The following is a 21855-nucleotide window of genomic DNA, read 5'->3' on the forward strand; positions in this document are numbered from 1 at the left end:
GATTACTGCTTGGTACTTGACAAACAATCACCACAGCAGAAGTAAATGAGCCTTCTTGAACAAAAAACACATTTCTTAGCTTATTTTTTGATACAGTAGATTTTAATGAGGAATATTAATCGAGAACAACATCAATCAAAAGTGTTTGGAGATTACAGGGAATCAAAGCATCTCCAAAAGCTTGTAATTTGTAAGGTGCTGGCTAATAAATTGAAATACACATTAACTAGACCCTTTCACCTCAGTACCATAATAAAAAAAACATCTATCTTGTGTATGTGTCTCCGTGGCACAGCAATAAAATAAATTTCATAACATTTAAATAAAGTTGTTTACAACACTTGAACCCCCCACTTATGACAGCAACAACAACAGAACAAACACACAGAAGAGTAAACCATACAGGGAGCTCCGCAGTATTGTTCTAACTAGAGGAACAGGATAGTATTGTCAGACCGGTGTTTCCTGAGATTAAGAGTTCTTTTCATCTTTTAAATTTGGTGTATTACGTTTCCTGACCTGTCTTCATCTGTACGTTGCCCCATTAACTGAGAATAAAGTAAACCCAGGGGAGAGTATCTGGAGAGTCTTGGGGAAGGAAGGGAAGGGGGTCTGGAGATTGGTGTGGTTATCATTAGCGGACAGGGTGCATCAGAGTTTAAAGTCCTGTCTTCTCCCTCGCTCTCTAGTAGTAGGAGGAGTACTTGTAGGTGCGACTGCTCATGTAGGAGGGGTTGTATGAGGGGTTGTAGGAGTCATTGGAGGCAGTGCCGGCTGCGGGCAACAGGGGCAGCCCGGTGGTGCGGTCCCTCTGGCAGCGAGCCATGGCCTCCTTGTAGCTGATCTTCTCCTTAGTGATGGGGTCCACAAGGTCCTTGGTAGAGTAGGTTTCATCCTGGAGCTCCCTGGCTATGGTGCTGTCGATCATCTTCTGGTTGACAGCCTCCGCGATGCTGATGCGGCCCGTCCGCCTGGGGTCCACCAGGCCGCCGGTTAGGTTCTGCACATCCATGTAGCGCATGGCACTGTCCTTGGGCATCCAGCCCTTCTGCACCGCCTCGCCCACCGAGAGCCGCTGCTTGGTCATGGGGTCCTCGACGCCGGTGAAGGCCTTCTGGGCATTTAGCAGCCTCTGCAGTTGCGTGTTCTCCACGAGCCCACGCTCCGCCGCCTTGTGCACCGAGTAGCGGTCCCTGTTGCTGATGTCCACGATGCCCCCCGTGGCCGCCTGCGCCTCCAGCAGCTTCTGGCCCGTGCTCGGGTCGATCAGCTTGCGGGTCATGGCGCTGCGGATGGACATGCGGTTGTTGGTGGTGGTGTCCAGCACGCCAGAGATGGGGAAGCTCTCGTCCCCGCCCAGGCCACTCATGCTGTTAAAGCTACTCATGCTGTTCATGCTGCTCATGCTGCTCATGTTGGGCGAGCTCTGGGTGTAGGTGGTCCTCTGTGGGGTCAGGGACGAGCTGAGGGACCCGATTGCCGTCTTCCTCGTCTCCCCGGCGACCAGCAGGGCGAACTCTGAGATGGGGATCTTGCCGTCCCTGTAGAGCTGCACCTGTGCCTGCGTCACCCTCCTGTCGCGCAGGGCATCCTTGATGGAGTACTGCTTGCCACTCTTGCGGTCCTGCAGAACGGAGCTCTCACCGTCGGGCCCCGTGGTGGTCATCTCCTCCCAGTCACACTCCAGCTCCTGCAGGTGGATGTACTGGGCGCGGTCAATCAGGCCCTGCATGTAGGCATCGTACGGGGACATGTCCTTCCCTGTCTCCGGGTCCAGGATGGTGATCTTGGTGGACAGGTTGGTCTCCCTCATCTGGGTTTCGCTGTTCTTGACTTCCTCCCTCCTCAGGTTCTCCAGCAACTCACGCACGGTCATCTCTCTCTTGTTCAGCAGGTCCTTCTCATCCAGGATCTCCTGTTCCAGCCTTTGTACCTCCGACTCCATTTTGATGCTCTTCTGCCGGCTCATCTGGCTCCTCTCGCTCATCAGCCTGGACTGCTGCTGGAAGCTGATGCTGGTGTGCTGCCGCTCAGACTCCAGTGTCCTCAGCTCCATGGACAGGTTCTCCTTGTCCCGCAGCAGGTTGTCCCTGGTCTGGCTGAGCTGCGACTCCTCCCATGAGGTGTTGGACCGGGAACTCTGCACCCGGTTGAGTTTCTCGGAGAGCCGGCGGATCTCGTCCTCAAGGTCACGGCGGGCATTCCTTTCCTGGTTGACCAGGTCCCTGAGGCGGGAGCGCTCGCCCTCCAGCAGCTTGTCCTTCTCCACGCGAATCACTTCCTTGTAGACCGTCTTCTCCACAGACTTGTCCCTCTGCAGCACCTCCAGCTTCAGCGTGAGGTTCCTGATCTCCCTCTCCAGACGCATGATCTCGCTGCTGTCCTTGTCCATGTCTATGCGCAGGCTGCTGGTCACTGCCTCCAGCTTGGGGTCCCTCTCCACCTTCAGCACCTCCTCCATGATGATCTTCTCCTCAACGGGTGGCGGCGCATTCTCCAGCTCGTGGATCCGGGAGCGGATCTGCTTGAGCTCCATTTCCACCGCAATCTTCTTCTGCCTCTCATCCTGCTGCTGCAGCGCCCTCTCCCTCTCCAGCACCAGGGCCCTCAGCTGCTGCACCTCCAACTCCAGCTGCCGCCTGGACTTCACCTCTTCGTCCAGGGCCCGGCTCAGCTTCTCGTGCTCAATGATCTGCTGTGGGTCCTTCTGCAGCCGCACCACCTCCTGCATCACCACCTTCTCCTCGGGCTTCTGCCTCTCCAGCATGATGTACTTGTTCTGCAGGTCGAAGACCATCTCCTCTATCGTCCGGCGCTGCTGGACCTCCTCGCGCACCACCCTCCGCAGCCGATCCGCCTCCTTCTCCAGCAGGGGATCGCTCTCATACTTGATCACATCCTTGGTCACCAGCTTGGTCTCCACCTTGGACTTCTCGGCCTTCCACTCGTCCCTCTCCTTGCGCAAGCGCTGCAGCTGCTGCAGAGTGTGGTTATAGGTGTCCTGCAGCCGCGTCAACTGGTCTCCTAGCCGCTGCAGCTCCCGCTTGACCTCCGGGCTCCTCTCCTCTTTCACAACCTCCTGGGTCACCTCCTTCAGCTCCACCTTGGGCTTCTGGGACCTGAGAGCCTGCAGGTCCACCATGACCAGGCTGATCTCCTTCTCCAGGCCTGCACGGAGCTTGCTGGAGTCCTGCAGCTCTCTCCGCAGGCGCACCAGCTCCGTCTCCGTTTGTGGGTCCACCCTGAAGATCTCGTTGACGATCTCCTTGATCTCCACCCTGGGTTTAATCTGCTCCACCTGACTGAAGCGCAGCTGCATGTTGCTGATCTCTCGCAGAAAGCTGGAGTTGCGGTTTCTCTCCTCCTCCAGCATGGAGCGCAGCTTCTGGGCCTCATTAATGAGCTCGGGGTCCTGCTCCACTCGCTTCACCTCCTTCGTGATGACCTTGGGCTGCACGGTGGGGATAATCCTCTCCAGGGTGTTGATCTGACTCCGGGTTTGAAAGATCTGGTCGTTCAGAGACTTGCACTTCTGGCCCTCCTCGGAAATCTCGTTCTCGAAGGTCCTGACCGCCCTCAGCATCTCGGGGTCCTTCTCCACCTTCAACACCTCCTTCTTCACCACCCTCTCCTTGATGATGGGCTGCTTCTTCTCCAGGATGGAGATCTCCGTCCTGATGTGCACAGTCTCGTTCTCCCGGGAGCGTACATTGTCCTTCGCCCGGCGGATCTCATCTCTCAGCCGGTTGGCCTCAACATCCAGCTGGGGGTCCCTCTCGATTTCAGTCACCTCCTTGGTCAGCAGCTTTGGCTTGATGCTCACCATCTCCTGGTCCAGACTAACAATCTTCTTGTTGATCACCTCGATCTCAGTCTGGGTGGCGGAGCGGCGCATGTTCTCATCCTGGATCCTGTTCTTCAGAGAGAACAGTTCACTTTCCAGCTTGGGGTCCCGGTAGTACTGCACCACCTCCCTCTCCTCCACACGCTCCACCCCTCTCCTGCTCTTCAGGGACATCATCCTCTTGCGGTAGGTCTCCAGGTCCAGCTCCACGTTTGAGCGCCGGGAGATCTCGTCCGCCAGGTCCTTCTTCAGGTTGTCTGTCTCAGCCAGGTTCCTCTGCTGGCTCTCCATCTGCAGCTGCTGTTTCACCACCACCTGGTTGACCTTGTCCTCGTTCTGTTGACAGGAAACAACAGTTAGATCCCCACGGCAATGGTTGTGATGGTGCCCCTCTGGAACAATGGTCAGTGCAGGGGCAGCTCATGATTACATTCCACTGTTTATCCCATTTCCAGTCTAATTTTGGTTAAGAAGTGTACATATATATAGTATATAGTACATCTATACATATGACCAGGTTACTAATCTGCCGTTTCATTGCTCATTCTAGGCTCATTGTAAGATACTGAATTCTATGTAAATATATAAGTTGGTATATACAGATCTGGTATAAATTAAGAGACAACTCCAAGTTCAGAAATCAATGTTAAGTGGTCTCTTAATTTTTTCCAGAGCTGTATATATTTTTAACAGGCTCGTAGGACCGGTCTGGATTTGCGCACCTGAGCGACGATGTTTTTGGCGAAGCTCATCTGGTTGAGCAGCTGGTTGTTCTCCGCAGACACCTCGGCGTATCGGTTCACCAGCCCTTTCTCCTGCAACACAGCGCCGCCAGCCTCCGTCACAATCCAAGTGTGATTGTGTGTGTGAGTGTGTTATTGTGTGTGTGACTGTCTGTCATTGAGTGAGTGTGGGTGTGGTTGAGTGAGTGTGAGAGTGAGTGAGATTGAGTGTGTGATTATGTGATTGTGTGATTGATTGAGTGTGTTATTATGTGATTGTGCCACTCTACCTGTTTCTGCACACTATCGGCCAAGGAGGAGCTGTGCAGCCTCTTGGCTGCGGTGGCCCCCAGCGAGGGGTCCAGCGTGCTGCAGTACTTACTGGAGTTCGTCTCATACTCCTGTTGGGGGAGAAAGCAGGCATCAGACGGAGAACGGCCAACAGCGCTGCTTAGCACTGCGATTTCATAATTGCTTTTATAGAAGGAAGAGAGAGAAGGAGGGAGGTAGAGGGGAGAAAGGGGGAGAGCAGAGGCTCAAAATGAAGACATGGTCAGAGGGGAAAGAGAGAGAGACAACCAGAGACGGAAACAGGTAGAGAGAGAGAGAGACAGGGACTGCTGTGATCCAGTCCTGCCTGGCCTTACGCTGAGCACAGACTGCAGGTCGTTGGACAGGTCCACCACGCGGTCCAGGTCATCGCCTTTCCTCTTGATGTCCTCTACCACCCTCTGCAGAACAGACAGACACATTGCGCTCAGTCAAGGTGGATAAAGGCATCAGCCACATAAAACTCATAATCATAATCATAATAATAACAAAGTGGCTACTGGTAGATCCTAGTTTGGGAGCTATTTTGAATTCACAGCCATTTTATGTACTGATCCCGGTCCACCAGTGCCTCCCCGACACACTCACCTTCTGGGAGCTCTGCTTGGCGTTGATCTGGGACAGGTTGTCCATAGGGCTGATCTTGTTGTCGGGCAAGTTGCTCAGGAAGGAGTTCAGCGATTGGGTGTTGCTCTGGAACGCCTGGTGCTTATTGGCTGCCTCCTGGGCAAGGTTCTCCCTGGAGGAAGGATGCCGTATCATGGGCAAAACATCAGACGCACTGCGCACAGTCCACCCAAACCCCGGGTTCAGTTTTATGCAATCCAGCCCAATCCAGCCCATTACTTTTCTCAACTCAGCCCACCCTGCTTCCCAGTCCAGCCCACCCACCTCTGCAGCAGCTGGTTGTTGACGGTGGCGTAGCGGTTCTTCAGCCGCTGCACCTCAGTCTCCTGGCGGCGGATGTCGGGGCAGAACTCCTGGTAGCCCTTCTGCAGGGAGCTGCACAGCTGCTCTGTGGTCTCCAGGTCACGGCTCAGCTTCTGCATGTCGTCCTGCTTACTAGCCAGATCCTTCCTCATGCGCTGAGAGAGAGAGAGAGCAAGAGAGGGTGAGGGAGAGTCACTGAGGGAAGATAGAGGAGAGAAAGGAAGTCAGAGGAGGAGAGAGAAGGAGACAGGAAAGGAAAGAAAGTGAGTGTGAAAGAGAGAGAGAGCAGTGCCCTAGAACAGTTGAGGAGGAGTTGGAGAGAGGAGATGGAGAGGAGAGGAGGCCATGCCTACCTGCAGCTCTTGGATGCGGGCCTGGGAAGCATTAGGTGCATCGGGGATGCCCGTGTCCTCAGCCAGCTTGGTCTCAAACCCAGACACGATGCTGTCCACCTTCTTAATCTGGTTCTCCAGGTTGAGGGAGGCGTTGGCCCTGGTGGTGGGTCAGAAGTCAGAGGTCAGAGAGACAAGCCAAGCCAAACTATGACTGTGTGTTCTTTCTTCACTGTCTAAGATGGCTCCCAATATTCTTGAAATGTCTATACAAGTTTGAAGGAGACAAATTATAATAATAGTACAGCTGGAGTTTATTTGCTGGTAGAAGAAATTGGCAGGACCTTTGGCAGGGGAATTAAAAACCCCAAACCAATAAACACACTCACTTTTTTCTTGTTTGTGGAAGTATAAACTTAATCCCCCCGACACACAAACTCAGAATGACAACAACAACAGCAACAGACAACAAGGCATTTGCATTGGCAACGTACTTCTTGTTGTAGAGGTCAGAGAGGCCGGCCACGTCGCTGTACTTGTTCTTGGCTGCATTGAGTTTGAGAGGCAGGGCGGATGAGGTCGGCCCACTGGGGCTCTTGGCCAGGATGGGCTCCATGTCGCGCTGGGTGGCCGCCTTCTGCTTCTCGATGTCCTGCAGCGCCTTCTGGGCAGCCTGGGTGCGCCGAGGAACCACAGCGTGAGGGATGGGCGTGTGTGTGTGTGTGTGTGTGTGTGTGTGTGTGTGACTTGTGCTGTGTCACAGGTCAGTGTGCTATTTGGGTCAATGTCAGTGGTCAGTGTCTGTGGTCAGTCATTGTCAGGGGTCAGTGTCAATGGTCAGTGTGGGTGGTCCAGTGCCCAGTGTCCAGTGTGTGATGATGCTGCCCTCACCTCGTGCTCCTTCAGCCGCTTGGCCAGGTCCTGAGAGGGGGAGCTGCGGTCCAGCGGCATGCGCAAGCGGTTCAGGATATCCTTCTCCGTCTGGCCCAGTGCCCCGTCAATGTCGTCCAGCTGCGCCGAGATTTCCCTGGCTTTGGGATCCTCCATGGCACTGGACATCAGCCCTGGGGCCGAGGGGAGACGCACACACATCAGGACAGCGGTGGGCCATGTGGGACAGTATGTGTCACAGGCCATACAATCCTGCAGCCAGGACAGTTAAACCAGTAGAGACACAACCCCAGCCATGACGAAAGCCTTGGTTTACAGAGGACTCTTATCCCTGGACCACAGCCTGGACCACAGCCCTAACTGGACTGATGCATTTCACTGTGATGCATAATTTAAAATGAATTACTCAAAATAACAGCCTGTGGATGGGGAGTTATAAAATGCACTGAGGTTTTCAGAGGCTAATGGCCAATCTAAGTAGGCAGGCTATATTGTGTGTCTGTGTAGTTGTTTAGCTGTGGTTCTGTGTAGTTGTGTAGCTTTGTGGCTGTATAGTTGTGTGGAGCCCCACCTGATTTTGCGGACCGGGACACCTCCAATGTCTGGCTCTTCAGGCTGCTCTGCAGGGCGGTTCTCTTCTTCTTCAGGTTGGACAGCTCACCTCCAAGCCTGCAAACACAGAGACAGGGTCTCACACACACACACACACACAAACACAGAGGGACAGGGTCTCACACACACAGGGGCAGGGGTCAGGGTCTCCCTCGCTCCTTACCTGTCCACCTTTTCGATGGATTCCTGGTCGGGGGGAGGGATGAAGAAGCACGCCCCCGGCATAGTCTTGGTCACTCCGTTGGTGGTCTCGACCACCCAGTTCTCACTGTTAGAGTTGTCCTTCAGAGTGAACTTCTCCCCCCGAGTCACTGAGTCCTGGAGGACACAGAGAGACACAATGTGTCACTGTCGGCTGACACAGGGATCGAACCCTGTTACCTCATCTTCAGCAACAATGCAAGACTGAATTAAACTCACTCACACTCTTACTCTCACACTCACTCCCTCTCACATTCACTCACTCTCTCCCACTCTCGCCCATCCCCCCACTAAGACCCCTCTCCCCAGCTGACCGTTTCAGTGTCCCAGTCACACAGGCTCTGGATGCTGATGGGCTTGGTGGGCCGCGTGCGGCGCAGCATGAGGGGCGCAATGGTGGTGCTGCGCTTCCTCAGATCGGCCAACAGGCGCTCGTTCTGCTGCACGGCCTTCTCCTCGCTCTGGGGGGTGGGGGGGTGGGGGGGTGGGGAGTAGTGGAAGAAAAGGGAGAGAGAGAGAGAAATGTGGGCCAAGAGGTTAGCATAGACACAATGATTGGCAGACTCTTGTGCTGCTTGCATCACCCCTTGTTTCCCTCCCACTCTCCCTCTCTCTCTCACCTCCATTTGCAGCTGGATCTCCGAGTTGGTCTTGTTGTTGAGGGTCTTGGGGTCGATGCTGGAGTTGAGTTTCCTAATGGAGTCAGACAGTGTCTCGGCATCGTGCTGGTACTGTGGAGCACAAGGCAGAGGGGTCAGAGGGCACACTGGTACTCTGGACACAACTGGACACTCCTTACCTGCTGCCACCCGTTACAGAGTTCCCACTGGGTGGCCGAAAATAAGAAACAGTGACTAAGAACACCACCTGACAACAGTGACCACCTGACCACCACCTTGGCCTCTGGGACCTCCGAGCTGGGACCTCAGGGACTACACTGGGCTGGGCTGGAAAGGGCTGAGTTACCTTTGTGTACTCGTCCACATTGTCCAGGTGGGTCTCCTGGCAGATGCAGAGGTTCAGGAAGCTCTGCCACTCATTCCTCAGCGCGTCTCTGTGAGCCTAAGGGAGAAACACAGAGCCAGGGCGTTGAAACGCTCCCTCCTGTGGGACTGCAATGCAGTGCAGTTCCCCAGAGATGCCACCAGGGGGCACCACAGCATTACTGTATTAACCAACTGTAGAAACGCACACAAGAGATGCATAGCATAGTGTGTGTATGTCTGTGTGTGTGTGTGTGTGTGTGTGTGTGTGTGTTAGAGTAAGGCTGACCTCGATGGTGGGGCTGGCCGGGTGTTTGAGCTCGATCAGTCGGTCTCCATCATCCTGCAGTTTGTTGACCTCGCTCTCATGGGCCAGCAGACTGTTGTTCTTGAAGTTCTGGTGAAGGAAGCAAGACAATGAGTAAAGAAACAAATCAATGAATAAAAGACTAAAACAGCATTCCTCTCCACATGTCTGCGTGCTCACCACCATCTACTGATATTTCATCCCTCTCTCTCTCTCTCTCTCTCTCTCCTGTCTTTGTCGGTCTTTCCTCTCTCATTGCTCCTCCATGCTTCCTCACTCCTCTACCCTGTCCCCCACTCCTCTCCTCTCCTCTCCTCTCCTCTCACCTCATACTGTCTGCGGATGTCCGTGGGTTCCTGGATGCGGTCGCTCCAGTCCTGCTTGAGGATCTTGTCCTGCTGCTCGTTCAGGTACACCAGCTCCTTGGTGCAGCCCTGCATGTAGTCGTAGAGGCTGCCCAGGTAGTGCCGGCGCCACTGCGAGTTCTCCTGCGCCACAGAGGGAGGGAGGGAGAGAGGGAAGGAAGAGAGAGGGAGGTGATTACAGCACTGGTCTTATATTTCATATTTTACCTTGGCTTTGGCTGCAAATGATACCCCCACCCCCCCACACGCACCGCCCCAGACTCACCAGCAGGTTCTTGTATTGCTTCTGCAGGGCAGCAAACTCCTCCTGGAAAAGAGACACAGAGAGACAGTCAGGACTCCTTAATCCTGTGTGTGTGTGTATTTATTTATATATGTGTGTGTGTGTGTGTCAAAGATTCTTTCATTCCTCTGCAATGCATTCTTAAGATTACAGATCATCCCCCCTGGAAGAGACATGGACTGGTCCATTGTCCCAGGAACCCCCTCCCCCCAGGTCATATGCAGCAAAGGTCACTACCAATGTACCTTGGGAGGGGGGCTCTCTATTTTTAATTGTAGCAGATTGAAACCTTGGAAACTGGGAGAGTTCGAATACATAAGATAATATAATAATGACAGTGTGGTGCAGTGGGTGGGCACTGGAGTGAAGTAGTGCCACAGTGCCGGGGTTGTCCATCAGGGGGCTTTACCGGGGAGTTGGCGCTGCTGCGGTCCAGCTGGCTGCCGTAGGCCTCGATCTGCTTGTGCAGGATGTTGTGGGAGGCAATCTGCTTCTCCAGCTCCTGCATCCCGGGACCATACTCCTCCGTGTTGACCTGCCTCTGAGGGGACAGAGAGGGACAGAGGTCAGCACAGGGACGGGGCTAACACATTGTGGGGGGGTAAATAGAAATCAATCCCCCTTCCACTCTGTAAGACAGTGCTGCAGGTCAGCTGTAGAGAACACTGTAAGTCACAGGGGTCTGCAATTAAGGTACTTTCCAATTAAAACCCAATTAAGGTCTGGAATAAACCGGGGACTCGGCTCGACTCGAAGTCACCAAGACCCTGAGGTGGAATTTTTAGATACAGCGTCTTTGCCACAAGGGGTGCCATGTTGTCCCTGTGCCCTTGTGCCATTTCTTCACACACACCTGCTTCTGGTTGAGGATCTGCACCCAGTCAATCTTGGGCGAGAGGTCAAGCTCCCTCTTGGCTTCGTAGATATCGCGGTACGTCTTGCAGTCATTGGACCAGCGATCGTGGAGGTTACTGACACTGTGGGGGAGAGAGAGAGAGTGCGATAGAACTGCTGAAACTAAAATGAGGCAAGAAAAGGGAAGGCAAAGTTTTTCATTCTTCATTTCAACTGTGGCCCATCCCTAGCTGTGCGTTCCTGTGAGTCTGTGTGTGAATCTGTGTTTCTCTCCATTTCCCCTTTGTTTCTCTCCTTGTTGTGTCTGCATGGATGCTTCTCTGCATGCCTGTGTCTCTCTCTCTCTGTCTCTCTCTGTCTCTCTCTCTGTCTCTGTGTCTCTCTGTCTCTCTCTCTGTCTCTGTGTCTCTCTGCGTCTCTTTGCATCTCTCTGTGTGCCTGTGTCTCTGCGACTCACTCGCTCTCGATCTCGCTGCCCTGGGGGTGCTTCAGCTTCTTGGCTCGGTCCACGTCCAGAAACAGGTCCTTCAGCAGACCCTCCGCCTCGGCCAAGTTGTCTGCATTCTCCTTCTGGTGCTTGAATGGCAGGTTCTTCTTCTGGTTCTCAGCATCCTGCGGGCACAGACACGACACAGACATGGGTTCACACATGGCACAGACACGGCACAAACACAGACGCAGAGGGTGTTGGCACAAACCAATTACTAGTATTTATACATTTATCTATCTATATATCTATACATATATAATTTGTATTAATTTTATTTTGTATGCCTGATGTCACCAGAGTGTGCAGGAGCATTGCACTCACTCAGTAATTCAATTAATAAACAAATGAACCAACAGATGGATGAATGAATGGATGAATGGACTGTGATTTTTAACACAGAGACGTGTGCCACTCTTACCAAGGCCAGCTTCTCCTCGGCACGCAGGATATTCTTTTCCACCTGGTCGGCATTATTCTGCATGCGGGCAATCAGCAAGGCCAGGTCATTGACTTGGGACCTACGAACAGAGAAAGGGAGAGAGAGAGAGGGGAGGAGAGGGAGAGGGAGAGTAGAGGTTAATCCAGCCATCAGTGCAGTCACACTGAATGGACAGTATAGACATTACAGTACAGTAACGCCGCAGAGAGGGAGAGAAAGAGTGCCTGTCTGTGCCTATCCTGTTGGCTGAGCTGCTGACACCCCCACCATCACGCACCCCTCCACTCACTCACTCACTCACTCACTCACTCACTCACTCACTCACTCCACCTGAATTTCTTATTTATTGTTCATTTTTATTCTCCTCTCTCTCTCTGTCTCTCTTTCTCGTCAGGCATCTCAGGACACTCCTTCAGACAGCTCAGGGGGTAGGAATGCCATTGTGCCGTGTTTTCCACCTGTTTGATTTTTGGAACGCCTTCCAGTTGCATCCTTTCATAACTTCACATAACCGGTTCCCCTGCCCGTCATGGCACTATGGGTGGGTGTGTGTGCGTGTTTGTTTTTTCATAAATACTGTGTGTAAATAACATAATCGAACTGAAGTAGAAGGCTTATGCAGAACATACCAATCACTGAAAAATAACTCAATTACTTACAAAATTACACACAAAATGCATCAACCAGGATCTGCTGTGATCAAATTATTGATTTTATCAATTGTCCGTCTTCCATCTAGATCCTTCCATGGATATAGAAGAGGCCTGGACCCATTCTGGACCTGTATGTGTCAGCCAGGCCGATGCACGCGTGTGAGCGTGGTGTGGGCCTGGTATCCCATGGTGGAGGTGCGGCACAAACTTATCAGAAGCCCTGGAACTGGGTCTCCTGCCACACAGCTTAACTTTTTAATGCAAGATCCTTTCAGAGAGAGACGCACAAACTAAATTAATTTACAGAAGAAGTTCAGATCATTTTGACCAGATTGTGTTGCGACAAAAGCATAGAGTTCAAAACCAAGACTCTCAGCACAGTCCGTCACCTCAGGGGCTGTGGACCCCCTTTGTCAGTCTCTGACGCTGGTGGGCCCAAATGGCAGTTCACACGCTGATCTGAGCCGGCTTTGTAGTGAGGTAACTCGATCGGGTAACTGCAGACTGCGTTATTGTGCCACGTGTACGTGATCCCCATCAAAGTCTCCACAATGCCCTGAACCAATGCCCTGAACTAGGACTGTCTATAATAGTGCTGTGCGGCGCTGTGACGTTCACACCCGGATCCCATTACACAACACTCAAACACACCTGTGTCTCGAAACAGACTGTGCGGGCGAGGTTTTTAAATCTGAGCTACGGACAGACAGACAGACACACACACACACACACACACACACAACACCGCAAAGTGTTTTTCAGCTTCCGTTGATTGATAGGGACTTCAGGGCAGGGAGGGAGAACATTCCCACAGCAGAACAGTGAGACTTTTTCATCAAACGTGCCAGAGGACACAAAACAAACACAGCCAACCGAGGCGAGGACGAACACGCTGCGGCACCTGGAAGTGCACAGAGCATCCCGACCACGCCTTGAGTCTCCCCTGTGTCATCACTGCAAGTCTGCCTGACTCCAGTGGGGGGCACGGAGCTCTCACACACCCTGCATTCCTCTCAGTGCCCCATCCTCCTGTCTGTCCGTCTGTCCGTCTGTCCGTCTGTCTGTCTGTTTTCCAAAACCCCCGGCCCCAGCGTCCAGAGGCCACACCCAGCGGGACTGGAGTCTCTACAAGTGATGCTACTTTTCATTAAATCGTCGGTGAGCGCTGGTAGGTAAACCCCACCGCCCTGTGGAGGAGGTCCTGGTGCAATCCCTGGGGGCTGGCCTGTGACCCCCCACCCTCGGCCCCTCAATCCTTCACAGAGCCGAGGTCACTGCAGAATGGCTGTAGTGTGGCCGCAGTTCTGGTCCCCTGATGATCCTGTCTGGACAGAACACTGTGAGTCTGGGTGACTGAAACTGGTGCAAGTTTTTTTCCTTCAAAAGGCCATGGGGACCCCGATCCAAAGGCCAAAATTCAAGAACCAAATCAGAGCGGCTCAGGGACTGACCCACGCTGGGCTCGGTCTGTCCCCCAACGAGGTGTACCTGGAGCGGTTTGTATGGAGTTTAGCAAGACCTGCATTTCAAAATGTACAAGCAAATATCTCAACACCCACCCCCCCTCCCTTTGTGTTAGTCTTTGTTTTTTACCTAAAGAATGTGCAGAATGTCAGCGCTGAATATCTGATGTTGCAATCATTCATTTTATTTATTTTTGGTGTTTTATCTTGTTTTGTCTTTCTGAGATACAGCCCACCTCTCTCCCCTAACTGGAATGTGTACAATGCAGAGTGACAGGTCACTCTCACACCCACACACACACATACTTAAACATTCCCAATTAATCCACTAGAAATTAATTTTGTTTGTTAGTGAGTTGGTTTGATCCAACCTTTAAAAGCCCAGCTGTGACTAAAGCATCATAAGCTCGATAAAACCTCACGACCCCGAGCAGCTAGGCCTCAGTAGGTGATGTGTATGATTCATGCTGGGGCCCAAGGGGTTAAATCCAAAGCGAACCGGTTAGTCAAATGAGTGTTCTGCCAGATGAATGGCTCAATGCTGCCACATGAATGGGGGGCCTGACTGTACTGGGTCTGGAGACTGGCAACGAGCACTGAGCACCGAGCACCGAGCTTATTGAGACACATTTTCGTAAAGCTGTCATGATACTAAAACAAAAGCAAACACAAACGTGCAGTACTGATCATCAGTAGGGGAATGCGAGTTCTGTACTAACCGACCGACAATGATCCTGTAATAACTGACTGACAACAACACATCTTCTGATTTGGGTAAGTGGAGGAGACGGAATTTGTTTAAGAAATCGTTGGTCCTGAGCGCTGGTTCTGGAGGGCCTGTGGTTTCTGCTCAGCCCTCAGTGACGGGGTTGGGGGGACACTATCAGTCTGGGCCCGGGGCGCTGGCGTGGGTCTACAGTGGGGACCACTGAAGGACAGGAGCTGGGCATGAGGCTCAGACTTATTTTGTTCCCAATTTTTACTTCTGTATTATTTATTTATTTTTACACTGAAATGTAAATGTCAGGGAGAATATGTATATTGTGACTCAATGGGCGGGGCACAACATGGCCACCCCAAATGGCACCGGGTCACAATATATGTATTTGTATTTATATACATAAAGCATACATTGGGGCACATGGTTGTGCTGCTACTAAAAATGCCCACCTGGGTTACTGGTTCCTGGTTAGTCACTAAGCTCCAGCAACGAGTGAACACGCCCCCTCTCTCACTCTCTTCTGCTGCCCCCCATGACTGGCTCCACTTTGGTACGGGGGGGTCTATGTGTAGTGTCACCCCAGACATAAGCCTCTCCTGTGTCTTTACCTGGCCAGGTGAGCAGCTGTTGAATGAGGAGCTGATCTGACACAGCGGCCATCGGCATAAAATTACAACTTTCTTAACAATCTAATAATAATAATGATGATGAATATAAATGCTTGTTTCCATCTATCAAGTATTTCCAAAGGGTCTCGGTCTCTCTCTCTCTCTCTCTCTCTCTCTCCGAAATAAAGATGTAGTCTGTCCCATTTTTAGGAAAACACAGAAACAATGAATCAGAGGATCGGTGCGCCTCCTTGTGGGCCTCACCGGGTGCCTTATCTCGCATTCTTGTGCACTCAACGCCTACTGATGGACAGATCTCCTGCAAACATACAGAACCACCCACACAAGCACTGACACACACACACACAGATACACACACAAACACACAGAGCACATGCAACCTGCAAAACAACAAAATGTGCCCCCCCCCACAGCTATCACAATGATTGAGTCCGACCATGAGATGATCTTGTCTCTGTGTGAACAATGTCACCATGCAAGCCTGGGGCAGAGCACAGGCAGGCAAATATAGCGAGACACACCTCACAATGAGAGAGAGAGAGAGAGAGAAAGATAGAGAGAGAGAGAGGAGAGATAGAGCAATAGGGAGGGAGTGAAAGAGAGACAAAAATTAGAAAGTGAAGAGAGAGAGAGAGAGACGTTTCCCAGCCCTGACTCTTTGCAGGTGTGGTCATCTCTGGACATACTTCCAGAAAGAATCTCCCCCATCCTGCCCTGCCCTGGGGCAACTACAGTCACCCAAACGGCATCCCTGTGTGATCGGGGCCGGCTGTCCCTGCTGACGCTGCTCTGTCGCCCCTCCTACACTGTCCGTTTCATGGGCCACGCTCTCGTATAACTAATTGCGGAAGACGTGTGAAGTTAATTACATTAATTCTCGATTGCTCAATTGGTTAAGTGAGCCCAGTCACTGGTGCGATTCACCCGTAGCACATACCATGACTCTACTGTATGATGTCTGCCCCTGTGACCTCACTGGGATGTGTGTGTATTGTACTCTACACTGATGGTATCACTGCACTTTGAAACTCTTTAAACTGATTCTTGTGCTGACTGTAGATTGCCGTAGATATGGGCGTCTGCTGAGACAAATAATAATAATACAAAAGCTGTCCTGCGTAAATCTGGGATCAAATGTTTCCTGGTGTATTTCAGGGGGTGACCCACTTCACCTGATGAAAAGACCCCACTGTGCGACTGAGGTCCTGCTCAGATGGATCTGGTTACCCTGTCAACCCCCCTGTCAACGCAGTGTCACACGGACGCACGGGGAGAAGGAATAAAGTTCCCATTGACTCGATGCTCCAGTTTTCCTCCATTACAAAACAAAACATACCTATACATTATAGCCAAACCTGATCTAAACAAAACACAACAATGCAATTCCACTTTCTAGAAGAAGATGCCAATCAAAGCTGCAGCACCACAACCTCCTCCCCCTCTCTCCCTCTCCTCCGCCTCAGGTGGCCGGCTCTCGCTCACCACAAACACGCCGACTTCATCTAATGGACTTCACATTTCTAAAGGAGATTGTCTTGCAGTTCAGAATGGCCTTTGCTAAATCCCTGGTTCAGGAAACAAAATCACCAAAATCACCAAGGCCGCGGTCAGGGCTGCAGCTGCGGTCTGGGGATGGGCGGGGTGGGGCGGCCAGCACAGTGAGAGCGAGGGTCAATTAAAAACCACCGGGGCCAACTCGACCAAACCTGTCCTCTAGAGACGCAGTGCAGGGGGCAGGGAGTGCTATTTAAGACCTACAACTGATGTGCATGAAGCAAACTACATCAAATCAGCAGGTCGGGGAAATATATACTCTTTTAAATGTATATAAAAATATCAAATAAAATGTAGCCCATAAAAACACTCTCTCTGTGGCCCTGATGGGAGTCACAAATTATCAGAGATCAAGCTGAAAATGTTGATTACATTTGAATACTTTCATTTGATACATTTCTCAAGGCAGCTGGAACGGCTCAACACAGACCGATCAGGAGCCCCGCTCACAATAACCATTCAAACTAATTATTAAACTGACCACAGATAAATAGATAGAAAAGTAAAGTATTGCCTCAGACCTATATCAGGCCCTGCCTTCTGCGAGTCTGAGGGTGTAGCAGCTTCTCTCTCTCATTATCTATCTCTCTCTCTGTCTCTCTCTCATCGAAGGCAGGTTTGGAATTCCTTGAAAACCAAACCCTTAACATTTTCCAGCTATAAAACCATTCTGATAACAAACGCTGCTGAGTCTCAGGAAGCTCGTAAAAACCAGCCCATTTTTTATTTTCTTGGCGAATTGATTTTGACCTTCATGTCCATCTGTGTTTTTTTCTGTATCAAGCCCACCCCTTCCCCCGCCCCCCAAGTCTGGCCAAAGGTCCAGGGCTGTCGGAGCAGAAATTCCTCAGCTGCAGAGATCCTGTGAGATTCCAGCTCTACAGGAATGGCTGCTGGCTCTGTCAGAGACCAGACACAGTCCAGCCGCCCTGCCGTTTGCTCCCGCACAGTGTAGCAGACAAGTCAATTAGTGAATACATAAAATAACTTCAAATAAATAAAATATTGCATAATTAAAACCCACAAAAGGCAACAAAGCTGAGAACTGCCCAACGCTCAGCTGTAACCGAAACAGAGGACCTCAGATAAACACAGCCACAGACACACAAACACAAACAGCCACACAGCCTTCAGATGCTGCCCTCTTATGCTTGTGAACGCGTCAAACAAAAGGACATTAAGCCAGGGCAGCAGGTCTCTTCTGCAATGTGCTGAGACTGGATAGTTCAGCACAGAGACAGAGATCAAAGGAAGAGAAGAAGCAGAAGGCAGAAGGCAGCAAATTAAACAGAAAGATCTAGTAAGAGGAAGAAAAATAAGAGAGAGAGATTAACTAAAAGCAGTCACTCACTTGCTGATTTTGCCCGACACTTTGAGGGTGTCCTTTTTCTTGAACATTCTGGGGGCTGTGTGTGTGTCAGTCCCTGTGGTCTCGGCTCACTCTCCTCTCTCTCGACTCTGCAGGCTCCCGTGTGGCTCCGGCCAGGTAAAGTGCAGCTCTGAGTGAGAGTCCCGCCCTGGGGACAGGTGTGTCCCTACTGAGACATTATTCACCTGCCTTCACAGGACCGGGCAGACCTGTTCCTGCTCTCTCGTTTGTGTGAGAGAGAGGGCGGGTGCGTGTGTGAACGACTGTGCGTTTGTTTTCCTTTTTTTTTTTAATAAGGAATGCGTGTGTGTGTGTGTGTGTGTGTCAATGAGTGAGAGTGTTGGGTTCTCTGTATGCCAGTGTGTGAGTGTGTTTGGTTTTCTGTATGCCAAGTGTGTGATTGTCTTAAATTTGCCTTTCCTTGCCCTCCTGACACACGCGCTCTGAACAAAGCTGTCACACACATGCCCCTACAGCTTTTAAACAAACACACTTAATGTTCACTAGCTGGTGCTGAAAATGAAAAGACAGAGCACTTTTGTGTCGCGCTCTGGTCTTTGTGTTGGTCCTGTGAGAGACATGCGGTATTATTGAATGGGTTTCTCTCTCTGCTCTCGTTAGTGTGCTCCTGTGTGAGAGGGAGTGGGGGGGGAGGGTGTTTCTGGTTACTGGGTTACATAAAGAAATAAAATGACAGATAAGAAATGCTCGGGGTGGGCATGGCAAACCACAGCACTCTGAACTGAAATACACTGCAAAACACCAGAGGTCTTCCGAGCCAGGGGAGATGGACACAGGCGTGAGCTGGGGACAGGTGGAGAAAAAGAGAGAGAGAGAAAGAGAGAGAGAGAGAGAGCATACTCTGGCCCCTACAGGGTGGTGGGGGGGAGCAACAGTATTGGGAAGCGCACATTTTCCGGGAGGCACGTTTCTAGTTTCACCTGGGCCTTGGCCATGGAGACAGGGAACAGCATAGGAGGTGTGAAACAGTTTGGGAGGCAGGGCCTGGACAGCGATGGCAACACACAGCAAACACCCAAACAGGGCCGTTCACCTGTTTAGTGCAGTTTAATAAATATCGCATACTATTCATTTATCAGTTATTTCCTTTTTTGTTACTCACAGCCATTTGAACTCACGTCAAGCTCTCCCTGATCTTCTTTGCCAGAGGAGAGGTGTTCATTAGGCCTGGCCCTTATGCTGTGGACCCTCACAGATTGAGTCCTGTAGGAGTTTTGATTTTCTCTCCTCCGTTGCTAGTGGTTTAGTTCAGTTTCTGTATGAGTGACGCACGTGTGGATTTCAGTGTGGAAAGCACTCTGTGCCCACGCTGCGAGGGGCGCTGTATCAAATAGAGACTGTCCGAATGAACTACAGTAGACTTTACTGAGCAGCAGCTCATACTAGCAAATGGCAGTAGGGACTCCAGCCACCCTTGATTAAAACACAGGAAAATACTGGAGGGGCCGCACTCAACCGTGGGGCCGAAGGAAAGCTGTGGCTCTAAACATGCATTCGGGGATCCCTCCTCAGGGACTCTGCAACATGGGGAAAGGACTGCCCCGGCCTAGCCTGACCCACAGCACACAGCAGGAGCCAGCAACACCAGAGACGTGTGTGTGTGTGTGAGTAGTTTTCTTAATTTCTTGGGATAGTTGAAAAGGTTAGTGAAACCGGTGTTTATTACTCAGAGCTGCACTGAACAATGAGAGGAGGAGCTGCTGTCTTACATTGACACACAGACACACACAGATATATAGAACTACTTGACAGAAACCTGTGAGCAAGAGAGTGAGGGAGCGAGGGAGTGGGGGAAGGAGGCGTGGAGGGAGGGAGGCCGGTCTGAGGGATGCGGTGACTCTAATCGAGAGCTGCAGTGGAATGCAGACGGGCCGGTCTGATGCTCAGCCAGTGGAAAACCCACATTTTTCACATAGTCCCTCCTGCATGTGGGCGACTCGCCTCACTGCCGCTGCTCAGATGGACTCCCGGGTCCCACTGTACTCCCATAGCGACAGGGAATTGGGGAGGCACACAGAAGACAGAGACGGCCGGTGAGGCAGCTTGCCCTCCTGACACGTCCCCGTTTGCTCACTGGGCGGACCCCCTTGGCCCGAGGCAAGGGAAAGATGGCCACTCTGGTGCCGCGGCCCCCCAGGAGGGTGTTGTTCTTTACTTTGTTAACATTCAAAGTTTGTAAGGATTATTTTTTTAAGTTCATGGTAAAAACACTTTATATCACTTTTAAACTTATAATACTGCTGAGCACAAGTGGTTTCTACAAGGCAGCATAGAAAAGTCATGTTGATTTATTTGACAGACAGGTCTTTATTATCCCATTTAAGTGGAAAAAACTACACCTGCCACTGTTACTTCATAGAGAAAATAAATGATCACGTTGATTTCTTTGAACCTCCCAACAGTCATTCACAAATTAGAGCAAATCTCGTGTGTGTATGTGTGTCGCAATCTATGGATTGCAACACAGACTTGCACACACACCATGAGATGCCTGTTCCCTGTGACCGAACAGAGCTGGTCCAGTTGACAGGGACACCCAGGTGCTGAGTAGCTCTCTGTACCGGGGGTCCGGGTGGCGCTGAGGATATGAACCGCCCAGATCAGAACACAGACGCAAATTTGTCTGAATGCTAAACATATCAGTGGTTTAGAAGGTGTGTCTGAAATCTGGGACACACCCCACCGTGGCATTCTGCACACAAACACTTGCACAACATACATAAAGACTGAGGGAGAGAGGAAGAGAAACCCCTGAATGTATCATTCTCTGGACACGTCGGTCAATACACCGGTGACACTCATGTTGACTAGTTATGTAAATAAAGCAAATTGGAATTGGAAAGAGAGAGGGAGGGTATGAACATAAATAAATAAACACCTAATGACCCACTGACTGGCCAGAGCGAGTGCTGGCGATGCACAGGGCAACTGCAGAGGTCACTCTCACTGCGAATCTGGAGAGCTGGAGAAAAGCTGGGAGTCAGAGTTTGGTCACGAGCGCCGGGTCAGTGCCAGAGACACGAGTTCACCTTTCTGATTTTATGATTGGAGAGGTCATTGAATTACAGTAATTGTCGGGGCTGAGGCTTGAACTGCATTCAAGGATTCCCCATCAGTGCAGGTGTGTAAAAGTGCCAGTAACAGGAATGACACGTGCTGCCTCACAGCAACACAGGGCAGCAGCACCAAGCCGCAGGGCAACCGGTGACCCTGCTGAAGTGAAACGAGGTGTGCTGGAAGCATGCCGTTGTGGGAATTGAGGAATTGTGAGTAATAAACACAGGCTTCCGACAGCTCAGCCCATGCGTCAGCCCATCTCCCCTCAAGGAACCGCGAGTTACTCTCCCTCCACCCTGGATGACACTGGGGAGAAGTCCTGCGAGACAAAGCAGCAGATGGTCTGACAGGGGACCAGGGCGCCCACGGGCCAGCAGGTCAGAGCTGGAAACCGAATTGGCAGTGAGCAAAATAGGGAAACCCTAAACAGATCTATTGGCCTCGGCCGCCGGCACCCCTCCCCTTCCAGTCACTCATTAAAACTAACAGAACCATACAATTAAAATATAATTGGAGGGCCGAGGCAAGGACTGCATTCAGGGACTGCCCTTCAGCATGGGGTGGAGTCATGAGACATTCATAGGAACGATGTGTGCTACGTCACCAGGATCTTGCGAGTGTGCGTTCGTTTTAGTTGTACTTCGTTCCTCTGCCTTGCGCACATTATGCGGTCCTTCTCAAACCCACATTCCAGACTGCCGGGGTATCTATCAAAATAACAGACATGGAACAGCATGCAGTGGGGGGGGTTGGCCTCTCACTCTCTCTCTCACACTATTACACACACACACACACACACACACA

General features: G+C 51.4%; 1 protein-coding gene across 1 annotated transcript; it reads right to left on the reverse strand.

The window, feature by feature from the left end:
• Positions 1-80: 80 nt before the first annotated feature.
• On the reverse strand, positions 81-18126 carry LOC136749727 (envoplakin). The gene is made up of 22 exons (XM_066704230.1): positions 17956-18126; positions 11564-11663; positions 11113-11267; positions 10654-10777; positions 10210-10341; positions 9783-9824; positions 9479-9640; positions 9135-9242; positions 8829-8924; positions 8483-8593; positions 8177-8323; positions 7825-7979; positions 7621-7718; positions 7050-7222; positions 6653-6831; positions 6180-6318; positions 5788-5981; positions 5485-5635; positions 5214-5297; positions 4857-4967; positions 4567-4659; positions 81-4180 (listed from the first exon to the last, which is right to left on the reverse strand). Exons 1-22 carry the CDS (start codon positions 18000-18002, stop codon positions 686-688), a joined length of 6096 nt encoding a protein of 2031 aa, XP_066560327.1. The 5' UTR covers positions 18003-18126; the 3' UTR covers positions 81-685.
• Between the last annotated feature and the right edge of the window lie 3729 nt (positions 18127-21855).

This window comes from Amia ocellicauda, chromosome 5 (genome assembly GCF_036373705.1).
Source record: "Amia ocellicauda isolate fAmiCal2 chromosome 5, fAmiCal2.hap1, whole genome shotgun sequence".
Lineage (NCBI taxonomy): Eukaryota > Metazoa > Chordata > Actinopteri > Amiiformes > Amiidae > Amia > Amia ocellicauda.